The sequence below is a fragment of the Acomys minous genome, assembly GCF_964271855.1.
Source record: "Acomys minous genome assembly, chromosome: 7".
Taxonomy (NCBI): domain Eukaryota; kingdom Metazoa; phylum Chordata; class Mammalia; order Rodentia; family Muridae; genus Acomys; species Acomys minous.
Genome location: NC_140488.1, coordinates 31,123,995 through 31,145,072, shown reverse-complemented (window position 1 = coordinate 31,145,072; position 21,078 = coordinate 31,123,995). Strand labels below are relative to the sequence as shown.

General features: G+C 35.0%; 1 protein-coding gene across 4 annotated transcripts in view; it reads right to left on the bottom strand.

The window, feature by feature from the left end:
• Positions 1-21,078, bottom strand: part of THOC2 (THO complex subunit 2) — a 108,491-nt gene that overhangs the window by 13,851 nt on the left and 73,562 nt on the right. For 2 of the 4 annotated variants that reach the window (XM_084788731.1, XM_084788732.1), the window contains exons 21-33: positions 20,463-20,642; positions 19,492-19,656; positions 15,987-16,262; positions 14,813-14,954; positions 14,214-14,371; positions 13,034-13,162; positions 12,614-12,745; positions 12,348-12,532; positions 11,670-11,848; positions 11,348-11,450; positions 4,258-4,688; positions 4,009-4,067; positions 2,530-2,646 (exon numbers count right to left, since the gene is read on the bottom strand). In XM_084788731.1, coding sequence (XP_084644857.1) covers positions 2,530-2,646; positions 4,009-4,067; positions 4,258-4,688; positions 11,348-11,450; positions 11,670-11,848; positions 12,348-12,532; positions 12,614-12,745; positions 13,034-13,162; positions 14,214-14,371; positions 14,813-14,954; positions 15,987-16,262; positions 19,492-19,656; positions 20,463-20,642 — 2,256 coding nt within the window. Of the gene's footprint in view, positions 1-2,529; positions 2,647-3,298; positions 4,068-4,257; positions 4,689-11,347; positions 11,451-11,669; positions 11,849-12,347; positions 12,533-12,613; positions 12,746-13,033; positions 13,163-14,213; positions 14,372-14,812; positions 14,955-15,986; positions 16,263-19,491; positions 19,657-20,462; positions 20,643-21,078 lie in introns of all 4 variants that reach the window. The other 2 variants (XR_014780545.1, XM_084788733.1) reach the window with 2 other exon arrangements.

The following is a 21,078-nucleotide window of genomic DNA, read 5'->3' as shown; positions in this document are numbered from 1 at the left end:
TCATCATCATCATCATCATCATCATCATCATCATCATCATCATCATCATCATCTTCTTCTTCTGTAACAGGGTTTCCTTACTACCCTTATTATTTATTTGTGTCCATAGTCATTTCTAGTACATCTCTAACTAGATGCCTTTTCCACTTTTTATACTTCTTAGTGGCTAGTACATACAATGAATATTTAACACATATTTGCTAAATTAAGCTAATGATGTGTTAGGACAACCTGTATGTAACATTGTAGAGTTTCATTACTACTTTGAGTTATTGTTTTAGATTGAAACCACTAATATCTAATAAAAGAATCTAGCCTTCATTGGAAAAGAAGCATGTTGCACTCATGTGTAGCTGCTAGGATTGTTACGCCAAAACACAACTGATCAAAAGTAGAAATCTGTGAGGTAGAAATGGGAGTGGAAAGTGAATTGGCAAAATATATCTTACATTAGATCTTTTAAACTCACAAAAAATTAAACCTATGCACTACTTTCCTATAGATTGGAAAATAAAAATACCCAATAATTATTAAGAAAGAAAATTCTGGGGGCAAAGTGTAACTTTCAAAAATATCATAAAATTAAGGAAACAATTCTTTATGTACAAGTCACAAGGTATCATAAAAGACAGACACATAACTTTACCTTAAAACCTAGGAAGTTAAAGCTGCCCCAGAAACAGTGAGGCTATATAGATTGCTCAAAGTCCAGGAAAATTTTTATTCCAAGCCATCAGAATGCTATTACATTTTCTATACACTTAAAATTATAAAATCAGCTGCTATAATACAAAAACACTACTGGATTGCTTACCAAAGGCTTAAGACTTCATTTAAAGTATTTCTTGAGTAGCTAAATCTTACTGTAAGATACCATGCTAAGCTAAGGATCTGAAAAATGAAATGAGTCTCAAAAAATTTAATAGCATATATGTCATTTTCTATTTTTATGGTTCCATGTGCAATAATTTATTGAATTTCAAATACCCACAAAATTCATCTTGAACAAAAATGCTGGAAAATTGACTTCAATTGCCACATTTAAAAAGTAATATAAACACACTAAAGGAGCTAAGGAAACCTTTACAGCTATTGTTGAAATAGATGTTAAGAACCAAGAAACGTTCACATTTTCAGTGATGACAAGTTGTATGCCACTGGGAATAGCTCAGTCTCTCATTTGTCAAAAAAACAAAAAACAAAAAAACTACCATCTGCCCTATTTAACTCATAGTACTGTTATAAACATGGGATGAGACAAATGTTTATTATCTAGACATAGGGAAATGACAAAACAATCTTCACAACAAATGCAAGAAACCATAATCTTCATCACTGACAAGAAAATCTAGTTAGTCTTAATACCAAGTTTCAAACCACTTCAACATATGCCTTAATAAATAAATAAATAAATAAATACTAGCAGATTAAAACTATTACAAACCTATGAATATAAAACAACCCACATAAGCTATTGATTGTTAAGACTGACACATACAATCCCAAACTAGCCGCAAAGACCTACTATACTGCAGTACATTTTAATGAAAGTCAATAAAAGATTTTAACTAGTATAGTGCATAATCCTTCAAATAATGGTTTATCTTAAAAATGACGCCATATTTTTAGGACACAGGCACTTTGGCTATCTAACCCAATTAGTAATTGCCCAGAAATTTCATTTAAAATTCATTTTAAAATAAAATCAAATGGCCATTTCAAAATTCCATTTGGTCCATAAATAATCGTTCTTAGCATAAAAGTAGAAAAATCAAAGTAAAGAAGATACAGATTTCATAAGACAAAATGACATGAACAGTAGACAATTCAAGTATAACACTGAAATAAACTCTGTAATAAAATACACAAGCTACCCACTGTTTTTAAAAATCAGAATACATAGGAGACTACTGTGAAAAGAAAGAGTTAATACTGACATAAACATATATAGCCACTAAGTTGAGTACTCCCTTCCAGGAGAATAGTTGTTTTATATTTACTGTATCTCCTGGTATTATGCCACAGCTACTAAAAGGATAATTCAGCAGAGAGAGATATAAAGAAATTTATGGATTGAGATGGATTCAGTTTTTAAAAGATCTATGAATGCAGTGCACTACTTTTCTGTTCTTTTGCATTATCTATAAACAAAGCAATAAAACTGGCAAGTTTGCTCTCTGTGACACTATTTAAATCTACCTGCCACCCACCCCAAACAAACCAGCAACTTTCCTTTCCCAGAACCTTATTGAATTTCCAGACTGTAAAGCATAAAAGAAAAATACATAGTACAACAAGAAGGAATATATAAAAATACTGCCATATTACATTCATAGCAACATCTCTTAATGGGCCATTGTCATCTTTGTTGTTATTTGTGGTAAGAATTTCTAAAAGTGGGTCTATATAAAAAGAGTGCTTTCTCCCACCAATCTTAGCATACAAAATTTACTATGGTGGTGGTACCTACTAAATAAAGGAAATTAAGAATTCCTGCTTTACTTAGGCATGATTTTAAAAGACTCAAACCTTTGCTGAAGAGTCCTTGAGATCGATGAGACTGTCCTGTAGAAAATGAATGGAGATGACAGGTGAGCTGGCATAGTTCTCAGAACCCAGAGGAACTTTGGGAAGTATGTCTGTAACCTGGAAATAAACCAGCTATTTCTTGTGAGGATAAATTCTAGGAAATTGTTATCAATATGAATATCAGCAATAAAAATAAAAATCAAAACCATGTAATGGAATTATAACGTTAAAAATTATAAATATTAAATATAGAAAATTTAAAATTTTGTTGATTAAAAATTAAAAAATAAATAAATGATAATGCCACATATCTCATATTAAACTTTAAGTAGTTAAGAGGTTTTAAAAAGGAAAAACAGTTTTCTCCACTAAGAGTTGAAAGCAGTGGAGGTCACTGTGAAAGGAAATTGGCTAATATTTTCATAGCTATTCTCTAATTAGAATATTTCTAATTTTATTCATTTATAATTCCAACAAATATAAAAATTTTATTCCAGCTTAAAAACTCAGTGGCATTAATAGAAAAATATTCTATAAAACATTCATCAGTATTTTGTTGCAAAGTACTATGATTATTTAATCTCATGCCTCTCACAAGGAAAAAAATAAAAAAGAAGGAAAAGAAACCAATTACAGTATTCCACCACAGAGCTCTGGATGAAGAATTAATTGACTTACAGTTTTAAAGTTCAACGTACTGCAAATCAAAGATTCCATGAAATTAGATGACTTTAGAATTAAAATTAAACATGGAGCAAGGAATGGCTACCCTGAGTCTTCAAGAAGGCTACACCCACGATTTTGTGCTGCAGTTGAATGCCTGGGATTTCTCTTTGCTTGGTAGTAGGACTGGATGCCACATCTGCTCTTATCGTTCAACTTGTTGGGAACCCAATGGGTATAAACAAACCTCCAAGGGAAGATACAACAGAAGCTGCATGCTCACTGAATAAACACAACTACAGGAGAACTGATCACCAAGGAGACTTTAAAATGGAGCTCCTTTCAAGACTCCTTCTGAGAAGGCACATCGGTATGATGCTCATCAAGAAGCTTGATTAATTCAGAGGTATCTTGTTTATCCTGTATCATTCAGGAAGTCTTCAGGACTATATAATCTTCAATATTTATGCCGAAAAATAGCTTCATTCTGCTGAAAAGATTCATTTGCTTGTAGCTACAATTGCACTCCAAAAGGAACTGCTTAAAGCAGTGAGGCACTTCTGGGTAAAATTTCTCTTGCACTTTGAAACACAATAAAATTAGTGCTAGGTCCTTGAAGTTCTAACATTTTTATAATAAAAATACTCAATAGGAAAAATCAGTCCACCAATACATACAAATTTCATTTTCTAATGCAATATAAAACCTCCAGTGGCTCCAGTGAATACTTGGCACAAAACTTGAAGGAAGTCAGGACATTGGTATTCCAAACAGGTGAGCCTAATACGGATGCTGCCTTCCTCAGGCTATACTAACCTTTACTGTGGAGGAATGTGATGGAGAAGGATGAGTATCGATTTTGCGGCGTTTTTGTTCTGTTTGGAAAAAAAGAAATAGTCAGAGTAAGGTATATTTCCAGTCATTCCAAATGCTTCAAAAAGGGAACAACTTTAAGATCAAGTATTTACTGCACTAACAAAATCAGTAATTAACTTATCAAGACAAAGAGTCAACCAACAAGCATATTAGGACTAATAGTAAAGAAATATAAAAAGGTGCACTTGCCCCTTTCAGTCTCGGAGATATCTGATCGGGGAACAGGTGACTTCAAGGACCCTGAAACTGGTGGTTTTTCTCCTCCTTTAACATTTTCCTTTGACTTCATTTCCTTTGCTACATCTCTTTCTCTGGATGGCTCCTTCTCTCTTTCCCTTTCTTGAGTTGATTTTGACTCTACACTGGGAACAGTGGTTTTGAATTTCTCATCTTTAGCTTTTTCTTCTTTCTTGAATTTTTCTTTCTCTTTGTCGGATTTAGGTGTTCTTTCCTTTGTCTCTCTTGCTTTTTCATCTTTATTTTGACGATCTTCCTTTGGTTTTTCTTTACTATCTTTTCCAAGTACCCTGGCCTCTGGAGTTGTAGCTGGAGTCTTTTCTTTTTTCTCTTTTTCTTTCTCTTTTACTTTTTCTTTATCATTTTCCTTAACAGCTTTGTTGCTTAAAAATTTAAAAAAAAGATTTTTTAAAGAAAAATAATCATCAGATATGCCCCATATTTAAAATCATAAAAGATCTAGGAATGGTAGGGTACACCTTTAATCCCAACACTTGGGGAGTAGAGAAAAGTGGATTTCTATGAGTTCCAGGCCAGCCTGGTCTACAGAGCCAAGATCCATGACAGCTAGACTGTCACATAGAGAAACCCCATCTTGAAAAGCAAGCCAGCAAGGAAACAAACAAACAAAATCAGAAAGGGCTTTTTTTTTCTGACTTAAAAATGCTGTGAAGCTAAGAGGAACCCTCAGAAAAATAAAGAACAGTTTTAGGATAACTAATTCTTCATGTTAAATAAACAACACAAATTCATGAATTTGTGGTTAAAACAATGATTAAAAATGATAATGATAAGTAATGCTAGACTATTTTGTATATGTTCATAAACTTTGAGAATAACAAAGTAATGACCAAAAACATATCCAACAAACCAATGAAAGGAGCTATTAGTAAACAGTACTAAGCTGTATGGACTACTTTCAAAATTACCATAAGCTTGTCTTACATTATTAAGCATTACTCAAATTGCATACATCAAGAACTGTCTCCTCAAACTTCTCAAAACTTCACCATCTATATTTATCTGAATATCTCTTATCTTAGAAGAAGAAATAAAGCTATTAAACAAAACATAGCTATGTAAACTATAAATAGTATAACAAATAAATCAAAATACGAGTAAACAAAATTTGAAGTCCAGTATATATAACCTCTGTACTGCTCAATTACCACTGCCTATCATTCTACTCATGGTTAACGAGGTCTAGATAGGAGAATCTAGGGGACTTTCAGGTAAGATGATAGATAGGCTGAGGAGCAAGAATAAAAAGTAGATTCTATTTGAAATGTTAATATATACATGAAAAAGAGTCAAAGAACTTCAGAAACTGACAAAGGTACTAATCGGTTACTTGAAAAGAAGTACAGGGTAAATCATTTGATAGGTGACACACAAAAAAAAGCAAGCCAGGCCAGACACAGCTTCAATCTCACAGAAGCCTGGCAAATGCCACCACCCACCCTCCAACCTCACCAGAGAGACACAGAGACACAGATACACACAGAGAGACAGAGACTGAGAGAGACAGGGACAGAGGGGGGGGGGAGACTAGAAGTCCTACTCCAATGATAGCCCTCACTACCTTCAAATCTACTGACAGATTTTCTTAAGAAAATGATACCAACAGCAGGTAGGTAGACAGGAATCCCATTCTATCACTATGTACGATGACTAAATGAGAAAGAAGTGGCCTGTGGAAGCAGAGACCTCAATTTATCAATAATGAGAGACAGTGTGGCTGACTTGATTAAAAATCAGACACAATTATTTGTTGTTTCCAAGAAACACATATCACGCTAAAGATGCCCACAGAGTGAGCCTCAAAAGGTAGAAGTCAATGTACCAAGAGCATATAAGCCAAAAATCAAGCTGTCATAGCTCTTCTGGTAGCTAACAAAGTAGAATTCAAACAAAAAGTTGAACAGTTAAATAATGAAGCTGTATATGAATGAAACAAGAATATGTAACAATCATAAACCATATGCACTGACTGTTAGGGCTGTGAATTTCATAAAGCAAACATTAATGTTCATAAACAGCCACAAAGGTCTTGACATAGTAACAGTGGATCATTTTGACATTCCACTGTTAACTTTAGACAGGTCATTCAGACTTTTAAAAAAAATAAATCAAAGAAACTACAGAGGCAAACTATACCAAAGAACAAATAGACTTAACAGATAATCTGAAGAATATTTCATCCAACAGAAACAGAATGCACAACCTTCCCAGCAGTGTATAGAATGCCTTCTAAAGGAGACCTAATTCTGATCATAAAGTCTGTCTGAAGAAATACAGAACTGAAATGACCTTTTTCTATTTCATTAAATCACAGAGGGATATAACCAGAAATTAATAGCAAGAGAAACTATAGACACTACACAAGTACTTGGAAATTGAAAATATACCCCTGAATGACCAGTGGGTGGATGAAAAAAAAAATCAAGGAAGAATTTTAAGACTTTCAAGAATCCAATGAAAATGAAGGTAACATACCAGAATACTTCAGATACAACGAAAGCAGTTCTAGCTGTAAATACTTACATTAAGAAAAAATCAGAAGTCTCAAATAGCCTAATGATGTCTTACAAAACAAAAACAAAAACAAACAAACAAAAAACCGAACAAGGGAAACCCCAAAGCAGTTAACAGCAAGAAATTTATATCAGAGAAGAAATTAATGAAATAGAGACTTTAAAGAACCATATAGAGAACCAACCTATCACAGTTAGCTCTTTGAAAAAAAAAAAGAATATTGGTAAAGGTCTAGAAAAAAATGGTGAAAACGGAGGATCCAAGTTAATAACATTAGAGATGAAACAATAGTAGAGATGAAAAGGGTGAGTATACTGTCGATTCTAATGAAATCAAGTATCATCAGGGAATAAAATGAGGAAATCTAAAAAAAAATGGATATATTCTTAGATAATATAGCCTATCAAAATTAAATCAAAGGAATACAAGCAATTTAAATAGATCCATAAAAAGCAATGAGACAGGAGAAAAGCCCAGAACCATTCAAATTGACTAATTATACCAAATCTTTACAAAGTGCCAATGCCAAATATCCTCAAACTGTTGCATAAAATATAAAGAAAAGGAACACTACTGAAACCACTCTACAAAGCCAGCGTTACCCTTACACTCAGACTGAATAAATACACAACAAAAGAACGAAACTATGGACCAACTGCCCTAATAAATTAGAACATCTTTCACATCTTGGTTTTATTTTATATGTATGAGTGCTTTCCTTACATGTATGTCTATGCCATGTATGTCTGTATACAACATAAATGCCTGGTGCCTACAAGGGCCAGAAGAAGGTATCAGATCCCATGGAACTAGAGTTACAAGTGACTGTGAGCTGCCATGTGGGTTCTTGGAATTGAACTTGGGTCCTCTGGAAGAGCAGCCAGTGTCCTTAATCTTGCTGAGCCATCTCTCTAGGCCAAGATGCGAAAGTTCTTAAATTCTTGCAAATGGAATTCAGGAACACATTAAAATCATGCACCATGAACAACCTGGTTTCATTCCAGGAGTGCAAGAATGATTCAAGAAATAGAATACAACAGATAGACAGACTCAGGGTTAGAAACCACAAGACTGTATCAATAGCAGCAGAGAAAGACTTAAACAAAAACTTCCCTTCATGAAAAAAAAAAAAAGCTCTAAGAAAACTAGAAATACAACAAACCCTCAAAAGCACTGAAAGCAAAATCAGAAACAGGACAGAGTACACCCTCTTTACACATTATATACAGTACTCAAAATCTTAGAACAATAAAGTGAGAGACAATAGGACAAAAAAATTCAAATCATCTCTATTTGCAAATATGTATACCACTATTCTTAAAAGACCCAGAAGGCTACACCAGAAAATCCTTTTAGCAAATAAACACATTCATCAAATTTATAGGATACAAAGAAACATAAAAATTAAAAGCTCTATTTGCTAAGGATTAAATTGCTGAGGAAGAAATCATCCACAGTAACTTCACAGAACACAAAATACTTAGGAATAATCCTGTTAAAATAAAAGACTAGTAAAACGAGAAGTAAAAAGAGACCAATTGAAGAAGACATTGTCCTCTTCAGGTTACAATGCTTTTATTTTAACATTATTAATTTTTAAAGATATGTGTGTTTGTTTTCTAATGAGGAGTAAGAAAAGATATGGATTTGGGTGGGTGGGGAGGAGGACCTGGGAAGAATTAGGCTAGGAGAAACCATAATCAGAATATATTATATGGGGGAAAAGCTATTTTCTATAATAAACAAATATAAATTAAAAAGCAGAAGATGCTCCAATGTTTTAGAGAGTTCTGGGTGACTGCTCAGATAGCAAACTGTCTGTGTCATCTTCTCATTTGGAAAGCTGCTAACCTGCACTCATTGTATACTCAGGTAATCAATTTTATTCCTTCTCAAGTCTCTGATGTAGTTGAAGACCAGGTAGCCTAGTTTTACAATTAAACTTAGTTGTTTAGATGGTTAAAATGTTTTAGGTCTACATAGGTGTTTAAGTTGATAATTCTGAGATATGATAGATATTGATTTACATTCAGAATTTTAGATGCACCAAGATAGGAAAGATGTTTTCTTCAAGGCTGCCAAATACAAATAGCCAAAACACTATGAATGAATGTATATAATTCCTGATTGTTTCATGGTTCTTCTTGATATAGATAGTTTATTGCATATATGTGCAATAATATAAAGGTATATGTAAAAACAAAAAATATTTTTAAAAAAATGAAAAAAAGGAAAAAATTAAAAAGAAAAACTGACTTGACCATGAAAATTTTAAAAAGACAACAAAATCTCATGCTTATGGATTAGAAGATTCATTATTGTGAAAATGGCTCTATTATCCAAAGTGATCTAAATATTCAACATAATCTCTGTAAAATTCAAATGAGATTCTTCATTTCATTACAGAATTACAGACACACACACACACACACACACACACACACACACACACACACACACACACACCCCTCTAAAGCTGATTGAAAACTACAAATGGCCTAGAATATCCAAAGCAATACTCAGCAGAAAAGCCAATACTGGAGGTATCACAATACCTGATCCCAAATTATACAACAGACCCACAGTGACAAAGACAGCATGGTACTGGCACAAGAACAAACATGTAGATTAGCAAGAGCCTTGGAATAGAATATAGGAGCAAGAAATGAATGTACACAACTACACTTACCTAAAAGTATAAAAAACATAGATTGGAAAAGGAACAGCATCTGCAACAGATAGTACTGGGAAAACTGGACACTGGCAAGCAAAAGAATGAAACTAGATCTCTATTACTCATTCTGCTCAAAATCAATTCAAAATCATCAGACACCTTAATGTAAGAGTTGAAATGCTTAAACTGCTAAAGGAAAATATAGTGAAAGCACTTCCAGGACCTAGCACAATTACCAAGAACTGACAAATAAGATAACTTGAAATTAGGCTTCTGCACAGCTAAGGAAGCAACCATCAGAATGAATAGCATACAAACTGAGAGGGAAAGCTCTGCCAAGTATGTGTCAAACAGGAGATTGATATTTAGAACTAAGAATTGCAAATAACTCTGAAATTCACCTAATCAATAAATGGGCTAGTAATGAGCTCATAAATAGCTCATAGAAGGAATATAAATGGCCAATAAATACTTGAAAAGTGTTCAACATCTTAGCCATTAGAGAAATGAAAATTAAAATTGCTTTGAACCAGGCAGAATGGCTCTCATCAAGAAAATAAAAAAGTCAGTGAGAATGAGGGTAAAAAGTCACACTTACAAATTGCTAGTGGGAATGTTACCTATTGCAGCCACTAGAGAAGTCAGTATACAAGCTTCTAAATAACTAAGAACAGACTACCTCAGCTATTCCACTCCTGGGTATATACCCAAATGTCTCTACCTCAACATATCATGGAGATACACATTTTTGTTTATTGCTGCACTGTTCACAATACATAAAACCAGTCTACATGTCTATCAATAGACTCATGAATAAAGAAAACATGGCATGCATAACAAAATAAAATTTAGTCAAAATGAAAACAAAAATGAAGGCATTTGCTAGAAAAATGAATTCAACTGAAAATCTTTATGTTAATTGAAATTAGGCTCAAAAAGGCAAATACTGTATTTTCATTCTTACACAGAACCCAGATTTAAGTATGTATTTATCATACACATTATAAAACTAGAAAAGGAACAAGAAAGAAGACTAAGTCTTAAGAGATTAACAAGAGGCAGAAAGGAAGATAATATATAATATAAAAGATAATAATATGTTTTAAGAAAAGAAGAGAGATTATTTGGAAAGAAGGTGACTAATGAGAGACAATGGGAGCAAGGGAGGACATGATATAAGGGCAAATTAGAATAAAATATAATGAGACATACATATGGAAATGCCATAATTACTCTGCATGCTAACTTAAAAGGTTTTTTTTTAACTTTTTTTTTTTTTTGGTTTTTCAAGACAGGGTTTCTCTGTGTAGCCTTGGCTGTCCTGAACTTGCTTTGTAGACCACGCTGGCCTCGAACTCACAGAGGTCCGCCTGCCTCTGTCTCCTGAGTGTGGGAATCAAAGGCATGCTCCACCATGCCAGGCTTAAAAGATAACTTTTTAAATAAGAGAATTTTGGAGTTAGGAAGATGGCTATGTTTATAAAGTGCTTGCCATGCAAGTATAAAAAAGCAAGTTCAACTTCCCAGAACCCACATAAAGACAAGCACAATAGCATTCATCTGTAATCCCAGTAGCTTCTATGGTAAAATGGGAGACAGAGAAAAGACTCCTTGAAGGCTCGTAGGCCAACTGACCTGGTATAAGCAGTAAAATGATCCAATTTCAAATAAGGTGTGAGGTGTGGAATAACATCTGAAGTTAGACCTCCACACACATTGTGGCAAGCATGCAAGGCCACTTACATACACATGAATGTGCACACACGCCCATCATATACACACACACACAACAGAGGAAGTTTTGAATTGTAACATATGACACAGTGTTCCTACCTGTTAGAGCCACTATTTCCATTGCTTGAATTCCCTTTTGGTGTTGTACTAGAAGCCTTATTAACAGCTTTCATACCACACTGAGATCTCTCCCTTGATTTATCTGAAATAAAAACAAGGGTTTTGTTAGCAAATCTAAACACAAACTATGACTTCACAGCAAAATGATTAGTAGATAATTAGGATGGCCCAGGAGGCTGATTAATTCTTAATAGTTACATCCTCATAACTAGGGAATAAAAAGCAAGGAGGCTAGCATTGTAATTATCATGTGATAAAATATTTTAATATATTATTGAGAAGCGTCTACAAACAAGCATACCAGTCTCCTCAGTGCCGCTTTCATCCGATTTAGATGCACTTCCTATGGATGATGAAGAAGTTCCACCACCTGGCCCATTTTGTACACTGGCAACAGCATTCCTTGGAGGAGGATCTTTGTGATGAAATTCATTTTCAGGTATCATGTGTGACTTTTTACTTTTCAACTGCCCCGAGTAGCTGAAAGTCGCACAAAGTGTTTAAATACACATACACAAATCAAAACACACAGATATGGGGTTTAGTCAAATAAAATTAGCAGATTATTCACTATGCTACTTAGTTCTAGAAAATAAAATGCTAATTTTCAGTATATTCTCCAAGGTCTTTAGAGTGTTCTACAAACTTAGTCATTCTTTCACACTAAACTAATTTTTTTAACTAGAGAGTTTTTCTCCTTTTGTGCCTCCAGATATGGTAGCTATGATAAAGTTACATTCCCTCCCGCCTTTCAAGAAATATTATATTTCTTTGAAACTATCATCCAGTATAGACCGGAAGTTGATAATCAGAAGTGACAACTCTCACCACCAGCCTGTGGGAACATGATCGCATAATCTCCCATAATCTCCTGAAGTAAAGCAGAAGATAAGACTTCAACATTGTAAAACATTTTTGCATCTTCAGAATCCTTCTGTAATCTAGTCTCATAAATCACATTAAAGTATAATTGTGTTACCCCATAGCCAATGCATATAGATCTGGCCTCTTCTCTTTTTCCTCTTGGCATATTTTATTCACTCTTCTTTCCAAAGCCTGACCCAGATTCAAAACTTTTGGGTACCAAGGAAGTATTTTTGTTAGCACAATCAATATATTCCTGATGTGAGTATATTCGCCTGTCTCAAGGCAGTGTACTGATGCCTATAACAGACATTTAAAGAACTATTATCATAAGATACAGGTTTGAAAAAAAACAATTGAAAAATATCCACTAATTTTTACCTTGGTTAGTTTGTAATGCCACTTATGTACAACATGTCGAAAATTTTCATAATCTAATTGATCAGCTTTATTTCCACCATCAAATCCAGTTGCCCGTAATATGGTAAGGAATCCTGGATAGTTACCACATTCCTAAGGAAAATAAATTTATCATCATCAGAGGTAAAATTTATTTCACAAAATAGGAGAATGAGACCAGATCAGTGACTCTATGTAAAAGGTTCGGCTTATCCGATGACATTAACTTGAAATGTCAAGTTGAAACAATTTTTCTTTTAAAAATTCTACTTTTTAAAATAATATATTAATTGTGGCTTTTAAGTATCACTTTATACCTGAATCTTAAATTGTTTTAAACTGACCAATCTGAAGCAATAATTATATACACGGGTAAAATATGAACATTTATTAATCATATACCTTTTCATATGTAGCTCTATCGCTATGCCACCTGGTCACAGTCTCTAACATACAGCAGAGAAATCTCCCATATCGACTAGCTTCATTTTCAGTACAGCTTGCAACTGTGTAAATTATGTCAGAAAAAACCTAGAGAAAAAAATGTTAGAAAAAAAAATCAAACTAACTGAAAATACTAAGACTGTAATATAATAAATGACAATAAACAGATAAATTTAGTTAAAACTGTACTTTCTCCTTTTATATTCACACCTGCAGAGATTTTTGGCAACTCTAGATTAGGTGGAAAAATAGCAATCATAAAACATCCAAGTAAGCCGGGCATGGTGGCACACACCTTTAATCCCAGCACTCGGGAGACAGAGGCAGGTGGATCTCTGTGAGTTCGAGGCCAGCCTGGTCTACAAAGAGAGTCCAGGACAGCCAAGGCTACACAGAGAGACCCTGTCTCAGAAACAAACAAACAAAACAAATAAAACATCCATGTAAATTTTTATGAAGAAATCTGATTTATAATAAAAGAAAAGTCTGCTGTTGTTTTGTTGTTGTTATTATTATTCCATAATGCTTCTTGAAGACGTAGCCATTCATGACTGAGACTGAATAGACAGTAGGCCAAAGCAAAGGTGATAAAATTTAGAAATGTGCAGTAGACATGCTACCACACAGGCTTCAAACCCATAAATAGAATAACATAAGAAAAAAGCAAGATGGGAAAAGCCATGACTATGACAGCACTGAAAGGCTTCTCTGCTTTTATGTGTTGTAAAGGTATAAAAGTCTTTTATTTGGGTGGAAGGTTGTATTCTTTCATTTTGTTTGGAGGAGTCAAGGTTAAAGAGTAGAGAGGATTATTAAATTCAAATAATGAGTGAATAGCTCTAACCATGGGTGCAACAGATTGCAATACCTGAGGTTCTTATGTATAGGGACATAGTTAAACCTCAGATTAATCTTACAAGGCAGGCCCCTTTCTATCAATAAAAAGAACTGAGGCACAGAGAGGTTAAATATCTTGTGAAAGATCATATAGTTAGAAAGAAGTAGAGCTAGGATTCAAAGTAAGGAACTTGGCTTTTAAGATCATGCTATTCAGTGTATACCCAATGCTTCTAGAGTTTATGATACTTAGCTAGCTGTCTTTGCATAATTTTTTAAAGGCTGAAATATAAGAACTTACTCGATCATAGCAAAGAAGTGTGGAAAAATTTGGAGTTTTCTGTTGATGTACCAACTCAACAAAACGAGCACAGTAAACAGCATCAATTGCTGAAAAAATGCATCGAGGAAATATACATAGCTGTAGAAATTTTGTGATGGTCTCATTTTTGGTAGACTCTAAAATAAAAGAAGAATGCATTAAGCAGTTATCTTCTTCCTGAAATTCCTCAAGGCTACCAAACATGACATTTTAACTGTAATGTACACAATGCTATAAAACCACAAACTATGAGATAACTATGCTCATATCACAACATAATACAAACTATAACCTATCACTTTTACTCTTTGGACATTTATCTACAATTTCCTCAGAAATATGATTCTGTACAGAATATCTGAATATTAAGTTATCAACATTATCATGATAAACTAATTTTATTTTGGTAGCAAACTGTCATCAGTTACTTCAGTGAACACATGAAGTTGATTCTGAACATGAAGTTGAACAATGAACAGAGCAGAATATGAGTATAGCTTCTTGAACACCTCCAAAGTTAGAAGGTGTTTGCTTTTGTAATTTAGCAGCAGCAGGAATGTACAAGCCCAAGAACTTACTTGCTAAAAGCCAGTTGTCCTTTTCCAGTTTCAGTCTCTGAAGAACTCTCTGAACATGCTCCATCTGTTTCTTTTCTTCTTCCAGAAGCTTGTCCTGAAGGGCTGTGCAACGCTCCTTTTCTTTTTTCTTTTTATTTGGAGGCTACAAAGTGAAGGCAGATACTTTTCTAACTGTATCTACATTGCCCCTTTTCATGTATAAAATTAAATTAAAAGTGAAAATGATTATACTTGATAATTATTTCATCATGATGGTACAGTAGATATACCTGAATGTGTTACTTTTCTTTCCATTCAGCACATCCAAATCAGTATCACAGAACGTCCTCGTAACTTTTGAACAGGTTACCGTCCAAACTCTGGCAGTATCCATCAGAAGCAAAAACGGAGTTCTCTTTGGCTTTCCCTCATCCCTACATCCCACTTGTTTACAAGCAATATGCACTGTCTCTGTCTCTGGAATAGCCTATGTTCTCAGTACCTCATACCAAAGTGCCCCAAGACATGCAGCTGGTCTCTAGCCTTAGACTAGATCTCTGTATCAAAATCACTCTTCATATTACTCTCATAATCTTTTTAAAGGTCCATTTTTACATCTGTTTTTCCTCAGCTAGGTTATCTAAATAAGCTCTCTATTGTATCATATTTACTAATCTACCCAGTTTCTGCCTAATTTTTTGTAAAAAAAAAAAAAAGAGTAGAGAAGGTCTTCTTAAACCCCACACTATTTGTGTTTGCTGGTGTGTGTCTGTGCATGCATGTGCGAGAGAGGGGGGGGGGAGGGAGAAGGAGAAGAAGGAGGAAAAGGAAGAGGAGGAGGGGAGGGGGTGGAGGAGGAAGAGTGGAGGGGAGGGGAGGAGAGGGGAAAGAATGAATAATAATCCTTTGGGAATTCCTACTGCTCTAGAAATAGGAGCCACACAAATAACATTAGGTTGCTTAGGCAGTGTTTAGTAGAAAAGACATGAATGTCTTTTTATTCCTTAATTATATTTCCAACTATCTGCTAAGACCCTACCCCAACCATTGAGATGTTACCATTAAATCTACTTAAAATATTATGGAGCAACAAAATTGAACTATCAAGAATCTTGAACTAAAATAATGACAGAGCATGAATAATACTGCATAAATGTCATAATTATTATACTTGCATCATCACAGGAAAACTTACCATTTCTTGATTGTCATCAATCGCTTTCATCTGGACTTTAAGTTTATTGACTTCTCTTTCGTAGCTGGTATGGGGAACTGCAAGGTCATACATTGTCAGAGACCAAAATGTAGCATAGAACTGAGGGCTGATATCATCCCAGACTTTGGAAACATGTAAAGAGACCACTGCTTCATGGACAGGAGCCATCACCATCTCACATGATGTGATATATTTGTGGACTTTGTGTTGCTGTTTGCTTCCCTTTTCGGATTTCTTAAGTTCATCGTATTTTGACTGGAGATAGAAAGGTAAAACATATTAGGTACACTTGTACAAAACTGTAGCAGCAGTTCTAGTTTTTACCAGAAGCATTTATTCCAGGATAAATTAGCTCTGAAATCTGTTCCAGCCCTTAGGGTTGTTTTTTTATGTTATTAACTAAAAGTCTTTTTCAATCAAATTTGACCTACCAACTCCAAGAGGGCATGTGTCAAGAAGCTGGACTGCGACTAAGAAAGTTCATAAAAAGTTACTGAAACTACTTCTTCAGTTTTGCCAGAGAGTTAAGGGTTTCCCACAATGCAAGACCTCAATGCTAAAATTGACAACTTTCCAAATGGAGCAATGAGCTTCTTTAGTCTACTGCCAAGCCAAATAAAAAGTTCCGTAAGTACCTGCAATGTATTAAATTGAAACCGTGTGAGAACTGATGCTACATTTTCTTTGTCCTGACTGGCTTGTCCTAATTACAGAGCCAATCAGAGGAAGGCTATACTTGAAGCTACATGAGATAAAAATTAGTCTATTAGTGCAATGATACTGACATAATTATTACTTCATAGAATATATGTCAAATGCAGCAAAAAAAATAATACATTGTCTTATGTCTTTTAGCCATTTTATAATGAAAGACTTCTCGCCAAGAAAGTTTTACTTGGTTTAGGCACCATCATTCTTATGGTCAATCTAAGAGAAGTCCTACAACCAGCTGCTTCTTTATATTAGAAAAACACTGAAATCATTCTGTTTATTCTAAGCATACAATCCCAAACCAGATGATCATCAATCAGAGGTTCTGCTCCAGTTCTACACTGACAGGAAACAGTCTCAGCTGCCTTGGGACTGACTATAACTCATCCAGGCTGACTAGACTAACAGTATGTCAAGCAGTATTCAGGAGTCTTGTAATTGTTCAGAAGTAGGAGTCCTTCTTTCTTTCTTCTTCTTCTTCTTTTTTTTCTCTTACTAGAGAGCATGCTGATAACTACCAAAACTGCGGAGTTGATAAAGCTCCAAAAACTATTAGCTATAGGAGAATATATCAATTATATCAGAGACTAAAACAGTAACTAGGGTAAAATGGATTTTTACATTTAGAAGATAGAGTTGCTGAAGGTAACTAATATGAATCTCGATGAGTGAAACGACATCTGCTAAGGTTCTAAGAAGACATGAGATAAAACAGTGCTGAAACTACCTACATATGACAATCTGATTATCTACATGGGAAATATCTAGAACTGGGGCAAAGAAAACCTCCCTTTCAGATCTGTTTTGTGATGAGTCTCTATGATTAAAAGTGAAAACCTAATTATAGTTATGAGGAAATTGAATAATAGCACAAATAGCCCCAATCTCCCCATGTCTCTGTTTCTGAAGCTGTGAATTTATTGGTAGGCCTCCTACTAGTATCTAGTCAGAAACCTAGGCTTAGTAAAAAAGATGAGTTATATTGCATCTACAATACCAATTTCCCTTATGTAAAGTTAAGCTAATACTTCAGTCCACATCTTCAGTCAAACAAAGAATAGTATAGCACGAATGATTTATGTCCAAAAAGCTTTTTGTCAGGCCAAGAATTTGAGCAGTGCTTTGCTGAATTCACAAGAGGGACTGTGGTAGCCAATTTGCTAAAGGGAATCTGCAGTTACCCCCTTTTCCTCTCTCACCATTTAAAATAATGATTTCATTTTTAATTGTGTGTGTGTGTACACATAAATATGGATGGATGAGAGAAAGACTAAGACAGAGAAGATATGTGGGTGTGTGTCATGTTTGAGGCCAGATGATATTGAATCCCATGGAATTATTAGCAGTTCTGACTCTCCCCACATAGATGCTGGAAGCCATCTTGGGTCCTCTCTAAGCTGTACCTCCAGCCCTCTCATCACTTTCTTACGCATTTTCTCTCATTCATCAAGGGCTCACTGAACATTTCACCTCAGAAGTGAAGTCAGAGAAGTATGGCTGCCTATCTAATTGCACCCTAGGCTGCTGAGGAACTCCCTTTCCAAAGAGGCATATGGCCAATATGGGTCGGTGGGGGAAATTTGATAGTGCCTAGAATATATAAATGCCACCCTGTATTTCTGTCTTCCTAAACTGAGAAGGAAATGCCATTCTTTCATTAGACTTCACATCTCTTACAAGACATTTTTTACTGGGCATGGTGGTGCGCGCCTTTAATCCCAGCACTTGGGAGGCAGAGGCAGGCTGATTGCTATGAGTTTGAGGCCGGCCTGGTTTACAAAGGGAGTCCAGGACAGCCAAGGCTACACAGAGAAACCCTGTCTCAAAAAAAACAAAAAAAGACAGCATTTTTCATGCACCCCCCAAAAAGATAAGTCATTGGTATGAATGACCTGTTCCATTTTTTTTTTAACCAGGAATGGCGTAGGCAACCTCAGACAACCAGGTATTCCTGTTTGCTACGACTCATTACCGCTGATTAGGATGTCAAGTTCTCAGAAGAGTAAAATAGTAAAGTACAACAGGGAATTCCTGAAATAAAGCAACTTTTCTACCTAAGTTCTTCAAGAAATCAGGCCCTATGTTTTAAGACTTCTCTGATGTGGTTAGGGTGAGAGTACAAGACATTAACTACACACAGGCAGCATTCAGTTATCTGGAATGAGAGATTCTAAAGGAGTAGAAAAGCCTCCCTTGCTCCCATTAACCCTGCAGAATATACAGGACAGGGGAATTGCTGCATAATGCCAATGAAGTGGTCATTAAATCAAGTAAGACTGTAGCAGTGCATGAGTAAACACGAAGAGTATTCTCAATTACATGAACAGATGAACATCAAATTCCCCCCGGTTTCATTTGTGTATACCTCTGCTACACACCTGCATCCCTACAGGAACTAAAGAGGGAATCTTTGAGAAGAGGATCAATAACTGGAGTGAATGCCACATAGAGTACAGAATTAAAACATTTTATAAACAGTGTAGAACTGAAAACAAAGAACAGATAGGCCAGAATCCAAGTCAACAGAAAAATGGAGACTATGCTGGATTTCTATGAACTGACTATCACCCTGTGTGGAAAGGAATCAGGTAGAACTATTTTTTAAAATAGCATTTCATTGCTCACTGTTGAGACAAGAATAGTAACAGGAAATTAGAGTAATTCTCGAAAAGATATTATCTGTATTTACCAAATTAGGGTATATTTAAAAATCAAGTATTTGTGTAACCCTTTATAATTACTCTTGAAAGACAATGAAGTCATTCATACTTACTGAAATATGGTGTGCATACATGGGCCTAGACAGAAAAAATGCTGCATCATGAGGTGTGTGAAACTCATTACAGAGCACGTCGATTGAAGGCACTCGCTTTATATAGTCTTCGGTACTTAGATTGGATGCTAAAAACCCACCAAACTGTACTAGGGTATCATGACACTAATTAAAAAAGAAAAAGAAAAAAAAACACAGAGGTTAATATTTTCCAAAACTAACATAAAATTTTTTCAAATAATTAAGGTATGTCATTTTAACAGAATGTTAATCGACAATTAAGAATACAGGTTTCAACAGTACAGGTAGAAACAGAAATGAAGGACACTATGTTCAGTGAAGTAAGTGAGGGACAGAAAGATAATTTTCTCATACTCCTACTTGTACACAAGGTCTAAAAATATGCTGACATGACAAAAGTAAAAAGAAGAGGAGAGATGCCAGAGGCTAAGATTATCACTGGAAAGAGTATAGGGAGATGCGGGCGCTGTAGTACCAAAATACACTTCCATAGAACAAGTAAGCTCAGGATAGACTGGCATAAAGAGCTAGAAGAAAACAGTTCAATATTGCTTAACAAATAGTACATGTTTAAAAAGATGTAAACAGGAATTACCAATCTTATCATTTACACATCCTATACATGTAGTGGATTATGGCACTATACCCTATAAACATATATAATTAATTACTAGGTATCAAAAAAAATTTTAATTAAAATAAAGTTTATATTCACAATCTGTCGATGGTCATTCACTATGGAATGTCTAATTAACTGAAAACCTTACACATAATATCTCCTACACCTACCTCTTAAAATACAGGCCCAATTTAAGAAAAGCCTATTTGACATTAGAGTTGTTTCACATTTATATGATGTGTACAAATGATATGTTTCAAATGACACCACAATCTCTATTTTATCAGAATTAAAAAGGTTCTTCCTCAACAGCAAATCTTCTTTCACTTACCTGGTCATAGAGCTTCCCCACAAGTTTCAAGTGTTTCTCTCCACCCTCCTGAAAAATTACCCCATTCCTCTGCTGAGCCATAAGCAAACAGAGAGGAAGAGCAAGATCATGGTCCAGTAGTGCATCCTTTAATCTCTGAGAAGACTTTTTAGTGTTTCTGATCTGGCCAAAATAACCACCCTACATAAATGAAGAAACAGATTTACTGTTACATGCAATGTACTCCATACCATCTCACTGGAAAAAGACACAGAGGAAAGTTGATACATAATCTTTAAAATATTTCTGAGCTAGGAATTATAATCCAAGCACCTGGGAGGTAGAGTTAGGGGATCGGGAGTTCAAGACCATCCTCAACTACACAAGTCTAAGGACTACAAAGGGACCCTGTCTTATGAAAATAGAACTTTTTTTTTCTTTCAAGACAGGGTTTCTCTGTGTAGCACTGGCTGCCCCAGACTCGCTCTGTAGACCAGGCTGGCCTTGATCTCACATCGATCCGTCTGCCTCTGCCTCCCAAGTGCTGGGATTAAAGGTGTGTGCATCCATGCCCAGCTGAAAACAGAATTTTAAAAAATGCCTGGCTTAACATAAAACAACACCAGAATAAAGCATT